The sequence below is a fragment of the Gymnoscopelus microlampas genome (genome assembly GCF_963454915.1).
Source record: "Gymnoscopelus microlampas genome assembly, chromosome: 19".
Taxonomy (NCBI): domain Eukaryota; kingdom Metazoa; phylum Chordata; class Actinopteri; order Myctophiformes; family Myctophidae; genus Gymnoscopelus; species Gymnoscopelus microlampas.
Window position 1 is genome coordinate 28,094,561 of NC_139956.1, and position 20,079 is coordinate 28,114,639.

The following is a 20,079-nucleotide window of genomic DNA, read 5'->3' on the forward strand; positions in this document are numbered from 1 at the left end:
GGTCCCCGAGCCACTTGACATTGGACTCCCCTATAGGCTGTGTGACATTGGCCTTGTGACAGCGGACGGCCAATGTCCCCAGGTCACGCTGGTGGCAGAGCGAATGAGGGCGGAGTAGGGTGTGGCCCACCTTATTCAAAAGTGAGCGCGAGCCACTTGGACAGCAGAGAGACAGGCATACAGGGCAGTGTGGAAGTGACAGCCAGAAGGGACGGTTGTGCACAGGAGGAGCAGACATACCACGGAGCAGAGGTGGGGAATACAGTGATCGCGGCACGTACCAAGCCACCAGCAGCGGACGGTGAGCAGACGGCGCAGTAGCAGCAGAGACGGGGAGGACAGACAGACGAACCAAGGAACGGAGGAGAGGTCCAGTGGCGATAACGTTGCGCGCTTCACACCCTCAAAGCCAGACGTACAGTCTGGCGGGCGAGTAAGTGTCCTTCTATGCAACGTTACCTTTATAAACCCACGGTCCTAAACCTCATATGTGAAATATACCTGAACAGATGAACTGGTTCTAGTTTCTATGATTGCAGGCAATACGCACGAAGACAAGAAGAGACAGTGATTCCTGGCCTAAACCCCCGCTCCAGTTAAACCCCATATAAGGACATTCCCACCTTTTGCATTGAACCGTGATGAGTATATGACATATAGCAATTGAATTGGCACTTGGCACTTTACTGCTTCAGTAATAGTTGGCACTTTAACGCTAAATTCATTATTTATTTGCTATAGTTTGCACAAGCCCTGTCTGTTTTTAGTGTTTGGTGATTGTCTGTATTCCTGTATTTTAGTTAGTTAGTGGGCGCATTAGGAGGTTGAGGTTTTAGAATTAGTGTTATATTTTGTTTATGCTTTTCAATATTTTATGGCTTATAGACGCCACTGTATTAGCTTAATAAAATAGATTACCTTTTTATACAAACCTGTTTCCGTCCAGCTTTCTCCAAGGGATATGTGTTGAAGTGTTGTTCTCATTTAAAAGTATTGTACTTACCTGGGTAAACTCGAACCTGTGAATAGCCTAAGAAAGAGTGTTACAGAGGACCCTACCTCTTAAATAAAAAGGTGGCGTAGTCTTGCAGTACCTAACAAACAGTATTATTCTCACAGTAATTACGCACCCCGCACTTTACCGTGCAACTGATATTTTATTGTTTTGAGTTTAATGTGTATTGTTATTTATTTATTATTGAGACAAAGTACAGAGTGTCAGCATTCTAAAAAGAAGTGGCAAGTTACATGTGACAACCTGGCCACCGTCACATAAGCATGGATTGACGCAGAGTGACGCAGAGTGGCTCCTTCTGTGGGCCAGGTATGTCTGCTAGTACACCGCCACTCTTTGAGTTTGCCGTAATAGTGATAAAGAGGTCAAACTTCCTGTATATGGTTGCTATGGCAACCTGCCATATCAGGCTGAGGGTCTGATAGGCAAATCAGAGAATCAATCAAGCCGAGAGTCCGATCACAGATCGAGGTGAGGTAAGATGCCTAAAGCATAGCCATAGCTCTGATCAACAGTCTGTGGCAAGTTTCGGGGCAAATGGAGTGATCCTGTTCTTGCTTACCCCGGACGAACTTTCTGAGCTTTTGTCAATTATATAGTAGTAAGATAGTAAGATAGTAAGATGATATATATATGATAAACATAAATATAATCGTCAAGAATGAGTATCAAAAGAAAGCAGAGCATCAGTATATATTCCACAGATAAATATTTTCATAATATGTATCTGTGGAACTGAGTGAAACTAAATGTAATGCCTTAACTCTTACAATTCCAAGTGCTTGTCAGGGTGGGGGGTCCCCAGTTAAAATATGATTATTATGGGGGGTTGCGGCTGTTGTAGACTAGTAGTAGTCAAAAATACAGATTAGCCATAGCCAAGCAATTTTATTTAGGAAAATATGCCAGTTTACATTTACTGCTTGACATGCTTTAGCCTACAGAGGCGCCATAGCCTGTTTGCATTTATTGCTTTACATGCTTTAATCTAGAGGCATATTAGTAAACCACGCAAAGCTACTTTGTGGGCCAGGTGAAGGCCTTTGCAAACACCAGGTTCATCAGCTACGCCCAAATATGGAGTGTGTTGTCTAACCTCAATGTGTCGTTATGGCATCCAGCAAACAAATCAGTCAGCTCCATATGGGCACGAAAGGGGGCATGCCCATATATGGGCATGTACTGATGACATCAGGGATCTCCATATATGGGCATATCAGTCGGATCGGCGGTGCAATGTAGGTGTGAGGGCCAGATAGCGGCCCGAAGTATTCGTGGTCTGATTTCGAGTTTACATAAAGAGCTGCCCAAACATGATGCGCAAAAAATCTAATAATTTCTGTAAATAAATAAAAAACGTTTAAGTAGCTAGTGAAAATAGCTGAGCTACAAGCTCACAACGTGTGCGTTGTGAGCTTGTAGATCTGCTTTTTTTCACCAGTTTGGGTCTCTTTTGGGTCTTGAGCTAAAAGGTTTGGGAAGCACTGGTCTAGAATTTGATCCTCGCCTCCTCCTCCTCCTGGGCCGCGTGCTGAAGTGTCCTTGTGAGCCAGACTCACAAGGACACTGCTCCTGATTTGCAAGTTTGGTGCCTTGCGTGGTTAGCCTGGTAAACCCCCCCCCCCCCTTCCGGAAATCTTTGTATGAAATTTGTATGAAATCAAATAGGCCTACAAATGAGATTTCCGGAGGGGGATGGGGGGGGTTTACCAGGCTATTGCATGGTTGCCTCTTATCTGCAATCGGTGTGTGTGAATACGTGTGTTAATGAATGAATGAGAAATACACTGTATGAAGCACTTTGGAGGACGCTACATGAATGCAGTTATTTCCATTATTTATCATTTCAAATATTTGTTGGGTAATCAGGCCTATACTTTAAAATCCAATGTGGTAAACAACAATTTAGAAGGCATTCTCATTACGGCTTGAACCAACAACAGGAACGAAATGCAATAATGGGCTTCATCATAATCATCATCTTCCTCACAATGTATTAAAGGTTATCATAATTGACGACAAAGATAGTGACGCTGAACAAGCCATTGTCAGAGGATGGGTGTGGTAAACAAATACTTTCTGGCATGGCTGCCTCCTGCCAGTTGATGTAAATGACCTGTAAGAGAATTGAGAGAATTTGACTTGAGAGACTTGGACCCGTTTTGGAGCGGAAAACTGGGCACTTGACAGAACTGGTCATTGTGTTTTTTTAGCAGAACTGTTTTGGCAGTAAGTAAATTGGTGGGAGCCGACACGGCAGGGGGTGGGTGGCATCCTACTGTTGATCAGCTCTTTGATATGCTTCAGAAAGTATTTGCTCACTATGGGGGTGAGAGCTACGGGACGCCATTTGCGACCTTGCTTTTTTCAGCAGTGAAATGATTCTACCATTTGAAACAGGAGGGTAGGCTACTCTACCCTCTGAACAGGATTGTAAAAACTCCTGATAGATGCATGGTGCATGCTCTGAACATCCGACATGGAATCCCATCTGGCCCAGCCGCTTTCTGAATGTTAACCCGCTCATCATCCTCGGCAAATACCCAACTGTTGTTGGCAGTTCTTTGTTTGCTAGATCAGTACACACAGAGGGAGAGATATAAACACTATATTGGGCATTTAGCAGATGGCTTTATCAGGAGCGATTTTGAATACATGCAACAAAGTTCAATTTAAATATATCTATACAGGCACTCGTTTTTTAAGAAGCAGAAGGCATTTTCATGAATCTTGGAGGAAATGATGTAGACTATCCCATAAAGATGAGTAATGGTTCCGTTTAAAAGGTTACGGTCGCTATCAAGAGAAGTAGAACAAAGAAGAGATGAAGGCACTGGCAGGGTCTGCAACTCCATGGTGCATTTGTTTAATGCATTCCAATATTAAATACAGCTTAGTATAATGAACATGGAAAACAATATACATAAACTAAAGTTTTCCTGAGCTATCAGCGATTCAGAAATCAAAAATTCTATCCAAACTATTCTACATCTACCATTCTTCACAAATTGTAAGAAGTAATTCAGTGGAGTTCTCATTTTGGAATTATTATTATACTTTTTTTTTTCAGAGCTCCGTCTTCTTCTTCCTCTTTTTCTCTTCCTTTTTGAAGACTTTTCCATCAGGTTGCTTCTTCCATGTCAGCTTGACGTCTCCACTCACCCCTCTCTGCTTCAGTTTCTCTTTCATCTGAGAGAAAAATAAATGTTATTCTCCTCAACACAGACATTATTACCCCTCTGGTACCTTGTTATTCTCCTCAACAGACATTCTGGTCCAGCTGTGATGTTGGACTTGTACCTAGAGTCTAGTGACACTCACCTGCTTCAAGACGGCCTCCATCACAGCAGGATCATTCAGGTCCACAGTGGGGTCGTCTGGGGTCAGCTTCAGTTTCAACACCTGCTTAGTCTTTGTGGGGACGTGGGGGGACTCTGTGGAGATTGTGGGGACGAGGGTTTCACATCAGCAAAACAGAATCTTCTCCCTTGTTATGTCAAATATTTGAACTGAATTGATGAGGTTCAAACTAAAAAAATACAGTAGCACTTGCTATGCATCCTATGTGTATAACGCATCATGAACATACTTATAAGGCATTATAATCTGCTCATAACCCTGTATAATCAGATGTATAAGAGCTCATAAATAATCATAATGCTTTATAACCATAACCATAACACATTGTAAGGCATTTTATAATGACTTATAAGTATCAAGTGTTATAATACTTCATAATTGCTGCCAAACTCTTGCTATGCATCCCACATTAATTCTCATAGTTATAATCCATTATAATCAATTGGTAATGCTTTATTATCACTGTTATAATGTGTCATAATTATAATGCATTATACTATGATTATAAGATATTATAAGTGGTCATTTGTTACTTTTTGATCATTTGATGAGGCTTTATTATTACGTTTGTAATGCCTTATTATCACTTATAAGGCATTATACTGTGATTATAAGTTAATATAAAGTGAACATTTGTAACATTATGATAATTTCATAAGGTGTTATTATTAAATTTGTATCGCCTTTCAATCACTGTAATAATGCATTATAATTACTGTTATAATGCATTACACTATGATCATAAGTTATTATAAGTGGCCATTTGTTACTTTATGATCATTTAATAATGCTGTATTATAATGTCTAAAATGCCTTATACTCACTGTCATAACACATTTTAATCACTGTTATATTGCCTTAGTGTCTCCGCCAGGCCGAAAGGCATGGCGAGAGAGTATGTTTTACCCCCTGTCCGTCCGTCCGTCCGTCCGTGTGTGTGTCCGTGTGTCCGTCCGTCCATCTGTCTGTGAGCAGCTAATCTCAGGCACAGTTGGCCCGGTCGCTGCGAAACTGTGCACACACACTCCCTGGATGCTAATTCAGAACCTCTGCCCCACATTTTTCACATGGGCCTGTTATAGCGCCACCAGGAGGCCGATTTGTCCAAAACCCATTTACTCCTACAGATTTTATCCAAACCAGTACACAGTATCTCCATAGTCATGTGATCAACACGGATCTGTCCGATTTTCCATATTCCATCCTCATTGGCTAAGGTTGCCTTCCAAAATTTGCAGGATTGGTCCGTTTTGAACAAAATGCCTCAAATCATGAACGCAGCTTGCGCTTTCCGTGCAATTTCACACGCACATTCCCACTAGGCCGAGGAAGAAATGCCACCCTTTTCACATTGGCCTGTTATAGCGCCACCAGCAGGTATAATTTAGCGAAACATATTTTTGGAACACAATGAAGCATTATCAATTGATTATAATGGATCATAACTATGATAATTAATGTTGGGTTGCATAGCAAGTGTTACAAAGTGGGGAGCAATGAAGTATTATAATACTTGAAATTATAGGGCAATATAACATACTGTATAATGTGTTATGATTGCATTATACATTGTTATGAATATTTATAACTGTAACCATCACGTGTTATAAGCATAATACAATGCATTTATACTTGAACTTATAAGTCATTATAATAAGCTTTATAATGTGTTATGGTTAAGGTTATAAAGCATTATGATTATTTATAAGCTCTTATAAATATGATCATAAAGGATTATGATCAGCATTACAATGCCAAGTATGTGTATAATCCATTATACTAACGGCAACTCACCATTGTAGCAGACATATGCGTACTTTGCTGTGCAAGGAGTATTCCACATCCCGTTACCAGGCTGCATTAATACACAGTCGTAGGTCAAGTATGGATACCCCGACCACCAGTATCTGAATGAGGAGTTGCTCCCATCAGACCATTCCCAGTCGTTTCTGAACAGGCCGATCCAGACAGCAGATCCGTCGGTGAGTGTCTCAATCTCCTGGTTCTCTGCCTGGTTCCTCACACTGGCCAGGTCTGTGTAATTGTCCCTGCAGTAGAGCTGAGAATCCAGCCACGTCTTGGAGGAATTTATCAGAAAGTAACGAGCTTTACCCTCTACCATGCCTGTCAAATAAAAATGTGTGTGTGTGTGTGTGTGTGTGTGTGTGTGTGTGTGTGTGTGTGTGTGTGTGTGTGTGTGTGTGTGTGTGTGTGTGTGTGTGTGTGTGTGTGTGTGTGTGTGTGTGTGTGTGTGTGTGAGAAAAAGAAAAAGATTATTGCAGAACTTCTAAGACACAAGTGATTGGAAAGCCATCATACTGTCTAAACTTGGGCAAAGTGCGAAAAGATGGATGCGACAAAAGCACCATGTTCATATGTTTTTTTGGGATAGAAAATATGTATGTATTCTAGCAATCTGTTTAGGCTGAAGGAAGCAGGAAAAGGACTAAAAAGCTGCCTTGACATATTTGTCTAAGATAAGTTTATTGTCCAACAATAATGCCCATATGTCTGCAGGGTGCTATATTGTCTCTGTCAGGTTGAAACATCATATGTCCAAAACTGTTACTTTTCAGGACTCAAATTCAAAAATAGCAAAACTAGCAGATCTGCCAGCTCAAAAAGTGTCGCTTCGCACCGAATTTCTAGCTTGTATATCTGCTACTTCTGCTACTTTTGTGTGACGCTGTAGTATGATCAAGTAGGGAATTAATTTACGAAAAAACACAAACAGTTAAAATATGGAGATGAGAGGTTTCTGCCCGACAGCAACGATATGGTCTTTTGAGAGTGGACCGAGCAGGCTTGAATTATCATGTCTTTTACCGAACTTAATCTTAGCAGAGAAGAGGAATACAAATGTCAGTCACTCACCAACATAGCAGATGAAGGGCATTGTATGTGTACATGCGGTGAAGGACCAGAGACCTCCACTGACATGGACACAGTCATCACCAGCAACACTGCTGGGTTCTCCTGCAGACCAGTTCCTGTAACCAGTCTCACCTGGTCCATAGAAACCGGGATCTGCCAGAGACCAGCGCCAGTCTCCGCTCACTAGACCAGTCCAGTAATAACCACCAGTCATGGACATGCCTATTTTTCTATATTCCTCGGAACTGTTTATGGTGACCAGGTCAGTGTAGTTCTCTCTGCAGTGGCGCTGAGCTTCAAACCAGTTCTTCGGATTAGTGTTATAGTGGTACACACGTAAAGCACTTGATGTCAGAACACAAAGGCCTGTAATGAGTAGAGATGTAATACATTTATTTATATATTATAAGCAAGACTAGAGTCTAAAAGTCTATATACACACATTTCCCTACAGGTGCTGCAATTTTGTACTGTGGCTATCACTGACTGTGTGGTGTATACGGTCTGTGTTAGCGGCGTAAGTTACGTCATTTTCACCTGAGGAAATTGCCAACATAACTCACTCGCTGTGGGGTGAAGTAATAATGAATTTAACATTAGCCTGATGCTAGTTATGAGTTAATTAGGGGAATGATGAGGTGAATTCACACCAGCAGTATTTCGCTGCTGCGTTCTGAGAAAGCGGCAAGGTTCAATGAGTGTCCATAGAGAGGAGCGACCGGCGCTTTTCCCACCGTTGCAGGAGCCGGAGCCAGCAAAAAGCGGAGCGGAAAAATGTCAGAAATGTTCAACTTTTCTCAAAAGCGACAGTCAACCAGAAGTGTGCTGTGCTCTGAAGTAGTGGACTAGGTGTATACACACCCGACACCGCTTGAGACATACTGTATACAGAAATTGACTTGGATACATGGAAGTACCAAATATTGAAAACCCTTTTTAAATAGCAGCAAATGTTGGGTCGTTTACTAACAAGCACAAGGGGTGGAAAAAGTACTATTTTTTTTTACTAAAAGTATAGTAAAAGTAAAAGTATGAATACTGCTAAATTTACTTGAGTAAAAGTACAAAAGTATTGGTATCAAAATGTACTTAAAGTACCAAAAGTAGAAAGTACCCATTATGCAGAATGTCCCATTTCACAAGTTTTCCAAAAAAAACTAGAAAAAGTGCTCCTTGGGCCAGGTCAGGTACGTTATTGTGGCCTCCTGTTGCCGCTATAATAGGCCAATGTGAAAAGGGTGCCATTTCTTCTTAGGCCTTTCACGGCAGACACTACATTCATGATTTGAGGCATGTCCAAACATTTGTTTTGCTAAATTAGACCTGCTGGTGGCGCTATAACAGGCCAATGTGAAAAGGGTGCCATTTCTTCCTCGCCCTTGTACGAATGTGCGTGTAAAATTTCACGGAAATCGCCCGCTGCGTTCATGATTTGAGGCATTTTGTTTAAAACGGACCAATCGTGCAAACTTTGGAAGCCAACCTTAGCCAATGAGGATGGAATATGGAAAATTGTACAGATCCGGGTGGATCACATGACTATAGAGATACTGTGTACCGATTTGCATGACGTTTGGATAAAATCTGTAGGAGTAATATAAAAAAAATCGTCCTCCTGGTGGCGCTATAACAGGCCCATGTGAAAATTTGGGGCAGAGGTTCTGAATTGGCATCGAGGGAGTGTGTGTGCACAGTTTCGCAGCGACCAGGCCAACGGTGCCGGAGATTAGCTGCTCGCGGACGGACAGGACACACGGACGGACAAACAGGGTGCAAAACATACTCTCTCGCCATGCCTTTCGGCCTGGCGGAGACAAAAATGCATAAAAGCCTTTAGAATAGCAGATCTACAAGCTCACAATGCGTCGCATCGTGACGCATTGTGCTTCTCAAGGCAGCACGCATTGTGCTGCCTTGAGCCACTCTCACTGGACCGTACTCATTTATTTACGAGGTTGTCACTCGTACCTCAGACATGACCATTTTCAATAAAACAGAGCGGTTACTTGTGAAATTTTACCTTTTTTCAAGTGTGTTTCTGGCAAAAAAACAAAAAAAAACAGCTTTGTGATCTGCCTCCCCTGTCTGCCTGTAGTTGACTGACTATCTCTCCTTGAATTTTGGTCTACAAAAAAGACAAGATGTACATTTTTTTGTCCCACTTCCCTTTCCTCTCTCTGACATCTGACTCCATTATTAATGTCATGCTAAACTGGGACAGTGATAGAAGTCAACGAATAAATCCACTCAACAAGTGGATGAACAAGAGCAGAGTAATGAAGCTGATGTAATCAAGAGACAAATCCTGAAACAACTTCTAATCTATATTATCAATCAAACTGTATCTATATAGCACATTTCATACAACTTTATACCTGATTTCCATCTTAGGGACTTGGGAGGTTTGCAAATATTGACTTAGTGTCCAAGGTCACCGGAATAGCACAATGTTAATTCTGTTTTGGGGTGGATTTTCCCTTCATGTAAATAGCCATGAATGTTGCATTCCTACTTACCTGACAAAACCTTGAAGAACATAAGGAGCTGCCCAAACATGATGTGTGTGATACCTCCACTGAGAGGCGCTGTTTGTCAGAACTGCAACTATTCCATAAACACAGAACATTTGCATTACAGTAACAAACCTTACAGTAACAAACTTTAATAGCATGTTGTTTTAGAGCAGGGGTCAAGCTTTTCCGGCCAAGGAAAGAGAGGCCTTATAAAAAGAGATTATAAAATTGTGAAGTTTATTCAACTTTCTTCTTTTCTTTCAAAGCTAGCTCAGTCACCATATTTAGCTGATTGTCTCATCAAAGTCTGTTGACTGTTGAGAGATTTTAAACAAGTGGTGGAAAAAGTACTCAGATGTGTCCGTGTACTCAGAAAAAAAGTAACTAGTAACTAAAGTTTTCAAATAATTGTAGTGGAGTAAAGGTACAATATTTGCCTCTGAGATGTAGTGGAGTAGAATTAAAAGTATAGAAAAATGGATGTTGTATGTTTGCTTGTTTGCTAGTTTGTTTGTTTGTTTACAAGTTAAATTTGCAAATGTTTTGAATTAATGATAATGGACTGTATAGTTTCCGACAAACAAAACAAAAAATATTCATCACAGAAAGATTTGGAGTCTTACAACCCCATAGGGCATGGGTCTTCAACAGGGGGTCCTGGTCCTCTAGGGGGTCCCCAGAGTTACACAGGGGGGCTGCCAAATCTTTTTTGTGATGGGATTTTTTACATTAACCACTTCAACCCTAGCATCCCTATTCTGGAGGGAACATTTGCTGAAAATAGCCGAGCTACAAGTTATGTGAGCTTGTAGACCGACAATTTTTACTACCAGAGCTCTGACATCTACCAATCAGTCTAGAAAACAGAGGTTATGTAAACATTTAAAAACAATTTGATAGTACAAAAAAACACAACATTTTCAAAAGTAAAAAGGTTGTGTTTTCTTAATATACCACAATGATGCTCTCATCGGTTTCTGACCCATGATTTGTATTGCCTATTTGTTTAGTGGTTAAATGTCTGAAAATACAAATTAACTTGACCCATCATATTCATAAGATAATATTTAAACAAACTAAAACGCATGAATTTACACAACACTGATCAAGTCAAAGACGTCTACAAGGCTATCTATGAAATCTATGAAAAGGTTTAATCTGCAACACAATTGTATACAATATGTAGTGGGGGCCCCTGCTTTATCTTTCTCTGAGCTAAGGGGTCCTTGGCCTGAAAAACATTGAAGACCCCCGCCATAGGGGTCATGGATCCCCTGTAGAAGACCCATGTTTAGAGCATGGATTGTGACACACAATAGTCCAAAATGTCGGTTACCACGCGGTTTGGTGGGCCTATAGGTGAAGGCCACAGAGATGGTTATTGGTCATTTGACTAATCAATACATTCCCAATGCATTTCACCGCCTAATGCAACATGATCCTGGGGATTCTGAGGTGCCATTCATTTTGCATTCATGGTAATGTTAAACTCACAAGTTCGATATTCTAAATGGTCTACTTAAGGTTGGAAAGATACAAATACGAGGATATATGATGATGTATTCTTTGACAAGTCATCATGTAGCTAGAGCGGTGAAATCAACATCGACCAAGGTTGTGTCGAAACAGAAACACAAAACATTGGAATTATAATTTAGAAATTTAGGCCAAACTAAATTGTTCTTTATTTTATAAAATCTTTCACAAAATATGTTAACAACTTATTACTTGTAGACAATTTCTTTTTTTTTGCTATATTGTATTTCACAACACTATAAACTCTTTGGGGTGAACTTTAACTGTGCAAAAAAGGTATTATTATTATCATTATCATTATTACCCTTAGTAGTAGTAGTAGTAGTATTATTATTATTACCCTTATTATTATTATTACCCTTATAATTAGGCTATTACTACTAATACTACAAATAGAAGTATTCTGTATATAACAGAACTGGGCTGTGTAAGGAGAGTAAACCAACCTGTTTAAAGAGTGAATTTCAATCCATCATTTGCCTTGATTCCTTGCAGCTTCAGTGATGTTGTAATCCCGGTTTACACACTAGCTGATTGATTGATAGATTGGATACTTTATTTAGAAGTTTGCAGAGAGAAATTGCACATGGAAGTACAGTTCAAAATACAAGGTCAACTAAAAAGGATGGAAAACCAAAGAAGCCTTTCGGCTTGATTCAATAGGGGTCCTCACGTACTCAATTCATAAGAGAATGTTACTCTGCATGTCATAAGACTCTTCTTATCTCCTTCTCCCTCCCTCCCTCCCTCCCTCCCTCCCTCGTCTCACATGTAAAACGATCTAAAAGCCTATATGTAAAACATCATAAGATATTTTAATGGATCATGCCCAAACATGATGCGCAAAAAAATCTAATAATTTCTGTAAATAAATAAAAAACGTTTAAGTCGCAAGTGAAAATAGCTGATCTACAAGCTCACAACGTGTGCGTTGTGAGCTTGTAGATCTGCTTTTTTCACCAGTTTGGGTCTCTTTTGGGTCTTGAGCTAAAAGGTTTGGGAAGCACTGGTCTAGAATTTGGTCCTCGCCTCCTCCTCCTCCTGGGCCGCGTGCTGAAGTGTCCTTGTGAGCCAGACTCACAAGGACACTGCTCCTGATTTGCAAGTTTGGTGCCTTGCGTGGTTAGCCTGGTAAACCCCTTCCGGAAATCTCATTTGTATGAAATCAAATAGGCCTACTAATGAGATTTTCGGAGGGGATGGGGGGGGGGGTTTACCAGGCTATTGCATGGTTCCCTCTTATCTGCAATCGGTGTGTGTGAATACGTGTGTTAATGAATGAATGAGAAATACACTGTATGAAGCACTTTGGAGAAAGGACGCTACATGAATGCAGTTATTTCCATTATTTATCATTTCAAATATTTGTTGGGTAATTAGGCCTATACTCTAAAATCCAATGTGGTAAACAACATTTAGAATGCATTCTCATTACGGCTTGAACCAACAACAGGAACGAAACGCAATAATGGGCTTCATCATAATCATCATCTTCCTCACAATGTATTAACGGTTATCATAATTGACGACGAAGATAGTGACGCTGAACAAGCCATTGTCAGAGGATGGGTGTGGTAAACAAATACTTTCTGGCATGGCTGCCTCCTGCCAGTTGATGTAAATGACCTGTAAGAGAATTGAGAGAATTTGACTTGAGAGACTTGGACCCATTTTGGAGCGGAAAACTGGGCACTTGACAGAACTGGTCATTGTGTTTTTTCAGCAGAACTGTTTTGGCAGTAAGTAAATTGGTGGGAGCCGACACGGCAGAGGGTGGGTGGCATCCTACTGTTGATCAGCTCTTTGATATGCTTCAGAAAGCATTTGCTCACTATGGGGATGAGAGCTACGGGACGCCATAAATTGCGACCTTGCTTTTTTTCAGCAGTGAAATGATTCTACCATTTGAAACAGGAGGGTAGGCTACTCTACCCTCTGAGCAGGATTGTAAAAACTCCTGATAGATGCATGGTGCATGCTCTGAACATCCGACATGGAATCCCATCTGAACCCAGCCGCTTTCTGAATGTTAACCCGCTTATCATCCTCGGCACATACCCAACTGTTGTTGGCAGTTCTTTATTTGCTAGATCAGTACACACAGAGGGAGGGATATAGACATTATATTGGGAATTTAGCAGATGGCTTTATCAGGAGCGATTTTGAATACATGCAACAAAGTTCAATTTAAATCTCTCTATACAGGCACTCGTTTTTTAAGAAGCAAAAGGCATGTTCATGAATCTTGGAGGAAATGATGTAGACTATCCCATAAAGATGAGTAATGCTTCCGTTTAAAAGGTTACGGTCGCTATCAAGAGAAGTAGAACAAAGAAGAGATGAAGGCACTGGCAGGGTCTGCAACTCCATGGTGCATTTGTTTAATGCATTCCAATATTAAATACAGCTTAGTATAATGAACATGGAAAACAATATACATAAACTAAAGTTTTCCTGAGCTATCAGCGATTCAGAAATCAAAAATTCTATCCAAACTATTCTACATCTACCATTCTTCACAAATTGTAAGAAGTAATTCAGTGGAGTTCTCATTTTGGAATTATTATTATACTTTTTTTTTTCAGAGCTCCGTCTTCTTCTTCCTCTTTTTCTCTTCCTTTTTGAAGACTTTTCCATCAGGTTGCTTCTTCCATGTCAGCTTGACGTCTCCACTCACCCCTATGTGCTCCAGTTTCTCTTTCATCTGAGAGAAAAAGAAAAGTTATTCTCCTCAACACAGACATTATTACCCCTCTGATACGTTGTTATTGTCCTCAACAGACATTCAGCTGTGATGTTGGACTTGTACCTAGAGTCTAGTGACTCACCTGCTTCAAGACGGCCTCCATCACAGCAGGATCATTCATGTCCACAGTGGGGTCGTCTGGGGTCAGCTTCAGTTTCAACACCTGCTTAGTCTTTGTGGGGACGTGGGGGGACTCTGTGGATATTGTGGTGACGAGGGTTTCACATCAGCAAAACAGAATCTTCTCACTTGTTATGTAAAATATTTGAACTGAATTGATGAGGTTCAAACAAAAAAATACAGTAGCACTTGCTATGCATCCTATGTGTATAATGCATCATGAACATATTATAATCTGCTCATAAACCTGTATAATCAGATTTATAAGAGCTCATAAATACTCATAATGCTTTATAACCATAACCATAACACATTATAAGGCATTTTATAATGACTTATAAGTATCAAGTGTTATGATACTTCATAATTGCTGCCAAACTGGTAACACTGGCTATGCATCCCACATTAATTCTCATAGTTATAATCCATTATAATCAATTGGTAATGCTTTATTATCACAGTTATAATGTGTCATAATTATGATAATGCATTATTATAATGCATTATACTACGAATATAAGTTATTATAAGCGGTCATTTGTTACTTTATGATCATTTTATAAAGTTAATATAAAGTGAACATTCATTATAATAATTTCATAAGGTGTTATTATTAAATTTGTATCACCTTTCAATCACTGTAATAATGCATTATAATTACTGTTATAAGCCAGGCATTACACTATGATCATAAGTTATTATAAGTGGCCATTTGTTACTTTATGATCATTTAATAATGCTGTATTATAATGTCTAAAATGCCTTATACTCACTGTCATAACACATTTTAATCACTGTTATAATGACTTATTATCACTTATAATGCATTATAACTGTGATTGTAATGCATTATAGCAGCGATAATAAAGCATTATCAATTGATTATAATGGATCATAACTATGAGAATTAATTTTGGGTTGCATAGCAAGTGTTACAAAGTGGGGAGCAATTATGAAGTATTAATACTTGACATTATACTGTAGGTCATTATAACATACTGTATAATGGGTTATGATTGCATTATACGTTGTTATGAATATTTATAACTGTAACCATCACGTGTCATAAGCATAATACAATGCATTTATACTTGAACTTATAAGTCATTATAATAAGCTTTATAATGTGTTATGGTTAAGGTTATAAAGCATTATGATTATTCATAAGCTCTTATAAATATGATCATAAAGGATTATGATCAGCATTACAATGCCAAGTATATGTGTATAATGCATTATACTAACGGCAACTCACCATTGTAGCAGACATATGTGTACTTTGCTGTGCAAGGAGTATTCCACATCCCGTTACCATGCTGCATTACTACACAGTCGTGGGTCACGTATGCCGATGGATACCCCGGCCACCAGTATCTGAATGAGGAGTTGCTCCCATCAGACCATTCCCAGTCGTTTCTGAACAGGCCGATCCAGACAGCAGATCCGTTGGTGAGTGTCTCAATCTCCTGGTTCTCTGTCTGGTTCCTCACACTGGCCAGGTTTGTGTATCTGTCCTTGCAGTAGAGCTGAGAATCCAGCCACGTCTTGGAGGAATTTATCAGAAAGTAACGAGCTTTACCCTCTACCATGCCTGTCAAATAAAAGTGTGTGTGTGTGTGTGTGTGTGTGTGTGTGTGTGTGTGTGTGTGTGTGTGTGTGTGTGTGTGTGTGTGTGTGTGTGTGTGTGTGTGTGTGTGTGTGTGTGTGTGTGTGTGTGTGTGTGTGTGTGTGTGTGTGTGTGTGTGTGAAGAAAAAGATTATTGCAGAACTTCTAAGACACAAGTGATTGGAAAGCCATCATACTGTCTAAACTTGGGCAAAGTGCGAAAAGATGGATGCGACAAAAGCACCATGTTCATATGTTTTGTTGGGATAGAAAATATGTATGTATTCTAGCAATCTGTTTAGGCTGAAGGACGCAGGAGAAGGACTAAAAAGCTGTCTTGACATATTTGATAAGATAAGTTTATTGTCCAACAATAATGCCCATATGTCTGCAGGGTGCTATATTGTCTCTGTCAGGTTGAAACCTCATATGTCCAAAACTGTTACTTTTCAGGATTCAAATTCAAAAATAGCAAAACTAGCAGATCTGCCAGCTCAAAAAGTGTCGCTTCGCACCGCATTTCTAGCTTGTATATCTGCTACTTCTGCTACTTTTGTGTGACGCTGTAGTATGATCAAGTAGGGCATTCATTTACGAAAAAACACAAAGAGTTAAAATATGGAGATGAGAGGTTTCTGCCCGACAGCAACGATATGGTCTTTTGAGAGTGGACCAAGCAGGCTTGAATTATCACGTCTTTTACCGAACTTAATCTTAGCAGAGAAGAGGAATACAAATGTCAGTCACTCACCAACATAGCAGATGAAGGGCATTGTATGTGTACATGCGGTGGAGGACCAGAGACCTCCACTGACACGGACACAGTCATCACCAGGAACACTGGGTTCTCCTGTAGACCAGTTCCTGTAACCAGTCTCACCTGGTCCATAGAAACCGGGATCTGCCAGAGACCAGCGCCAGTCTCCTCTCACTAGACCAGTCCAGTATGTACTACTCATCATGGAACTTATTTTTCTATATTCCTCGGAACTGTTTATGGTGACCAGGTCAGTGTAGTTCTCTCTGCAGTGGCGCTGAGCTTCAGACCAGGTCTTCGCTGAATTAGTGATATGGTGGTACTCACGTAAAGCACTTGATGTCAGAACACAAAGGCCTGTAATGAGTAGATGTAATAAATGTATTTATTTATTATAAGCAAGGCTACAGTCTCAAAGTCTATATATACACACATTTTCCTACAAGTGCTGCAATTTTGGACTCTGGCTATCGCTGACTGTGTGGTGTATACGGTCTGTGTTGGTGGCGTAAGTTACGTCATTTTCACCTGAGGAAATTGCATAACATAACTCACTCGCTGAAGTAATAATGAATTTATTTTTTATGGTGTGAAGTATCATTAGCCTGATGCTAGTTATGAGTTAATTAGGGGAATGATGAGGTGAATTCACACCAGAAGTATTTCGCTGCTGCGTTCTGAGAAAGCGGCAAGGTTCAATGAGTGTCCATAGAGAGGAGCGACCGGCGCTTTCCCCACCGTTGCAGGAGCGAGCCGGAGCCAGCAAAAAGCAAAGCGGGAAAATGACAGAAATGTTCAACTTTTCTCAAAAGCGACAGTCAACCAGAAGTGTGCTGTGCTCTGAAGTAGTGGACTAGGTGTATACACACCCGCCACCGCTTGAGACGTATACAGAAATTGACTAGGATACATGGAAGTACCAAATATTGAAAAAAAAAAACTTAGAAGTATTGGTATCAAAATGTACTTAAAGTACCAAAAGTAGAAAGTACTCATTATGCAGAATGTCCCATTTCACAAGTTTTCAAATAAAAACTAGAAAAAGTGCTCCTCGGAGCACAGGTCTCCGCCAGGTCAGGTAGGTTATTGTGGCCTCCTGGTGGCGCTATAATAGGCCAATGTGAAAAGTGTGCCATGTGTTCTTAGGCCTTTCACGGCAATCGGATACTGCATTCATGATTTGAGGCATTTTGTTCCAAAAATGTGGTTTTGTTAAATTAGACCTGCTGGTGGCGCTATAACAGGTCAATGTGAAAAGGGTGGCATTTCTTCCTCAGCCAAGTGGGAATGTGTGTGTAAAAATTAACGGAAATTGTACGCTGCACGCATGATTTGAGGAATTTTGTTGTAAACGGACCTCTCCTACAAACTTTGGAAGCCAATGTTAGTCAATTAGGATAGAATATGAAATATCAGACACATTCGTCTTGATCACATGACTGTAGAGATCATGTGTACCGATTTGCGTGAAATTTGGATAAAATCGGAAGGGGTAATATAAAAAAAAATGTTTTACATAAGTCGGCCTCCTGGTGGCGCTATAACAGGCAGATGTGAAAAATGCAGGGCAAAGGTTTTTCCTTGACCTTTAGGGAGTGTGCACACAAAGTTTGACACAGATCGGTGCAGTTATAGGTAAAAACACAAATTGGCCTGTTATAGCGCCACCATGAGGCTGATTTGAAAAAATTCAAGTGTCATTTCTTCCTCGGCCTAATGGGAATGTGCGTGCAAAATGTCACTGAAATTGCATGCTGTGTTCATGATTTGACGCATTTTGTTCAAAACGGAGCACTCCTGCAAACTTTGGAAGACATTTTGAGCCAATCAGGATGGAATATGAAAAATCTGAAAGACCCGTTCGTTTAATGACTTTAGAGATGCTGTGTACCGATTTGCATGATTCTTGGACAAAATCTGTAGGAGTACTGTCAAAAAATATGTTTTGCACAAATCAACCTCCTGGTGGCGCTATAAAACGCCCATGTGAAAAATGTGGGGCAGAGGTTCTGAATTGGTATCGAGGGAGTGTCTGTGCTCAGTTTCGCTGCGATCAAGACAACGGTGCCAGAGATTAGCTGTCCACAGACAGAATGACGGACGGACACACACACGGACGGACGGACAGGGGGCAAAACATACTCTCTCGCCATGCCTTTCGTTCTGGCGGAGACAACTAGAAAAAGTGCTCCTCGGGCCAGATCAGGTACGTTATTGTGGCAGGCCAATGTGAAAAGGGTGCCATTTCTTCTTAGGCCTTTCACGGCAAACAGACACTGCATTCATGATTTCAGGCATTTTGTTCCAAAAATGTGTTTTGCTAAATTAGACCTTCTGGTGGCGCTATAACAGGCCAATGTGAAAAGGGTGCCATTTCTTCCTCGCCCTTGTGGGAATGTGCGTGTGAAATTTCACGGAAATCGCAAGCTGTGTTCATGATTTGAGGCATTTTGTTCAAACCAAAATCCCGCAAACTTTGGAAGCCAACATTAGCCAATGCGGATGGAATATGGAAAATCGTACAGATCCGGGTTGATCACATGACTATAGAGATACTGTGTACCGATTTGCATGACGTTTGGATAAAATCTGTAGGAGTAATATAAAAGAATGGTGGCGCTATAACAGGCCCATGTGAAAATTTGGGGCAGAGGTTCTGAATTGGCATCGAGGGAGTGTGTGTGCACAGTCTCGCAGCGACTGGGCCAACGGTGCCGGAGATTAGCAGCTCGCGAACGGACAGGACACACGGACGGACACACGGACTGACACAAGGACGGACGAACAAGGTGCAAAACATACTCTCTCGCCATGCCTTTCGGCCTGGCGGAGACAAAAATGCATAAAAACCTTTAGAAAATAGCAGATCTACAAGCTCACAATGCGTCGCATCGCGACGCATTGTCAGTTTAGATCGGCTATTTTCAAATGCCCAAAATGTATATAGGGCAGAAGTGGGACATGTATGTTTTGTAATAATAATCAAAATTAAAGTAACAAGTAACTAAAGTTGTCAAATAATTGTAGTGGAGTAAAAGTGCAATATTTGCCTCTAAGATGTAGTGGAGATGAAGTAAAAGTATAGAAAAATGGAAATACTCTAGTAAAGTAATAATTCCTCAAATGTGTACTTTAGTACAGTACTTGAGTAAATGTACTTAGTTAGGGGGGGGGGGGGATGTGCTGCCTTCACTCTCACTGGACCATACTCATTTATTTACGAGGGTGTCACTCGTACCTCAGACATGACAATTTTCAATAAAACAGAACGGTTTCTTGTTACCTTTTTTAAAGTGTGGACTTGGTCATGTTCTGGCAAAAAAAAAAAAACACAGCTTGGGTTTCTGATCTGCCTCCCCTGTCTGCCTGTAGTCACTGACTATCTCTCCTTGAGTTTTGGTCTACAAAAAAGACAAGATGTACCTTTTTTTGTCCCACTTCCCTTTCCTCTCTCTGACGTCTGACTCCATTATTAATGTTATGGTAAACTGGGACAGTGATAGAAGTCAACGAATAAATCCACTCTACAATTGAATTAACATGTTATTTCTA

The 20,079-nt window shown here is 40.5% G+C and overlaps 2 protein-coding genes across 2 annotated transcripts; both read right to left on the bottom strand.

Annotated features, from left to right (window-relative positions):
* Nucleotides 1–3,913: 3,913 nt before the first annotated feature.
* LOC311035258 (secretory phospholipase A2 receptor-like) lies at nt 3,914–11,957 on the bottom strand. Its single transcript, XM_084043359.1, has 6 exons — nt 11,745–11,957; nt 9,766–9,853; nt 7,250–7,615; nt 6,170–6,499; nt 4,337–4,449; nt 3,914–4,204 (listed from the first exon to the last, which is right to left on the bottom strand). The coding sequence occupies exons 2-6, from the start codon at nt 9,803–9,805 to the stop codon at nt 4,082–4,084; spliced, it is 972 nt and encodes a 323-aa protein (XP_083899485.1). The 5' UTR covers nt 9,806–9,853; nt 11,745–11,957; the 3' UTR covers nt 3,914–4,081.
* A 1,922-nt stretch (nt 11,958–13,879) lies between these two features.
* Nucleotides 13,880–16,540, bottom strand: LOC311034451 (lithostathine-1-alpha-like; the record flags this gene model as incomplete). Its single annotated transcript, XM_084042332.1, has 4 exons — nt 16,522–16,540; nt 15,420–15,755; nt 14,127–14,239; nt 13,880–14,002 (listed from the first exon to the last, which is right to left on the bottom strand). The coding sequence occupies exons 2-4, from the start codon at nt 15,751–15,753 to the stop codon at nt 13,880–13,882; spliced, it is 570 nt and encodes a 189-aa protein (XP_083898458.1). The 5' UTR covers nt 15,754–15,755; nt 16,522–16,540.
* Nucleotides 16,541–20,079: the final 3,539 nt, after the last annotated feature.

Bases quoted from the DNA above. Each gene is read 5' to 3' on its own strand.
- LOC311035258 (XM_084043359.1), bottom strand. From the start codon at position 9,805: ATGTTTGGGCAGCTCCTTATGTTCTTCAAGGTTTTGTCAG. The intron at 7,616-9,765 runs GTAAGTAGGAAT...TACTCATTACAG, and splicing joins GTTCTTCAAGGTTTTGTCAG to GCCTTTGTGTTCTGACATCA. The intron at 6,500-7,249 runs GTGAGTGACTGA...TTTATTTGACAG, and splicing joins GCCCTTCATCTGCTATGTTG to GCATGGTAGAGGGTAAAGCT.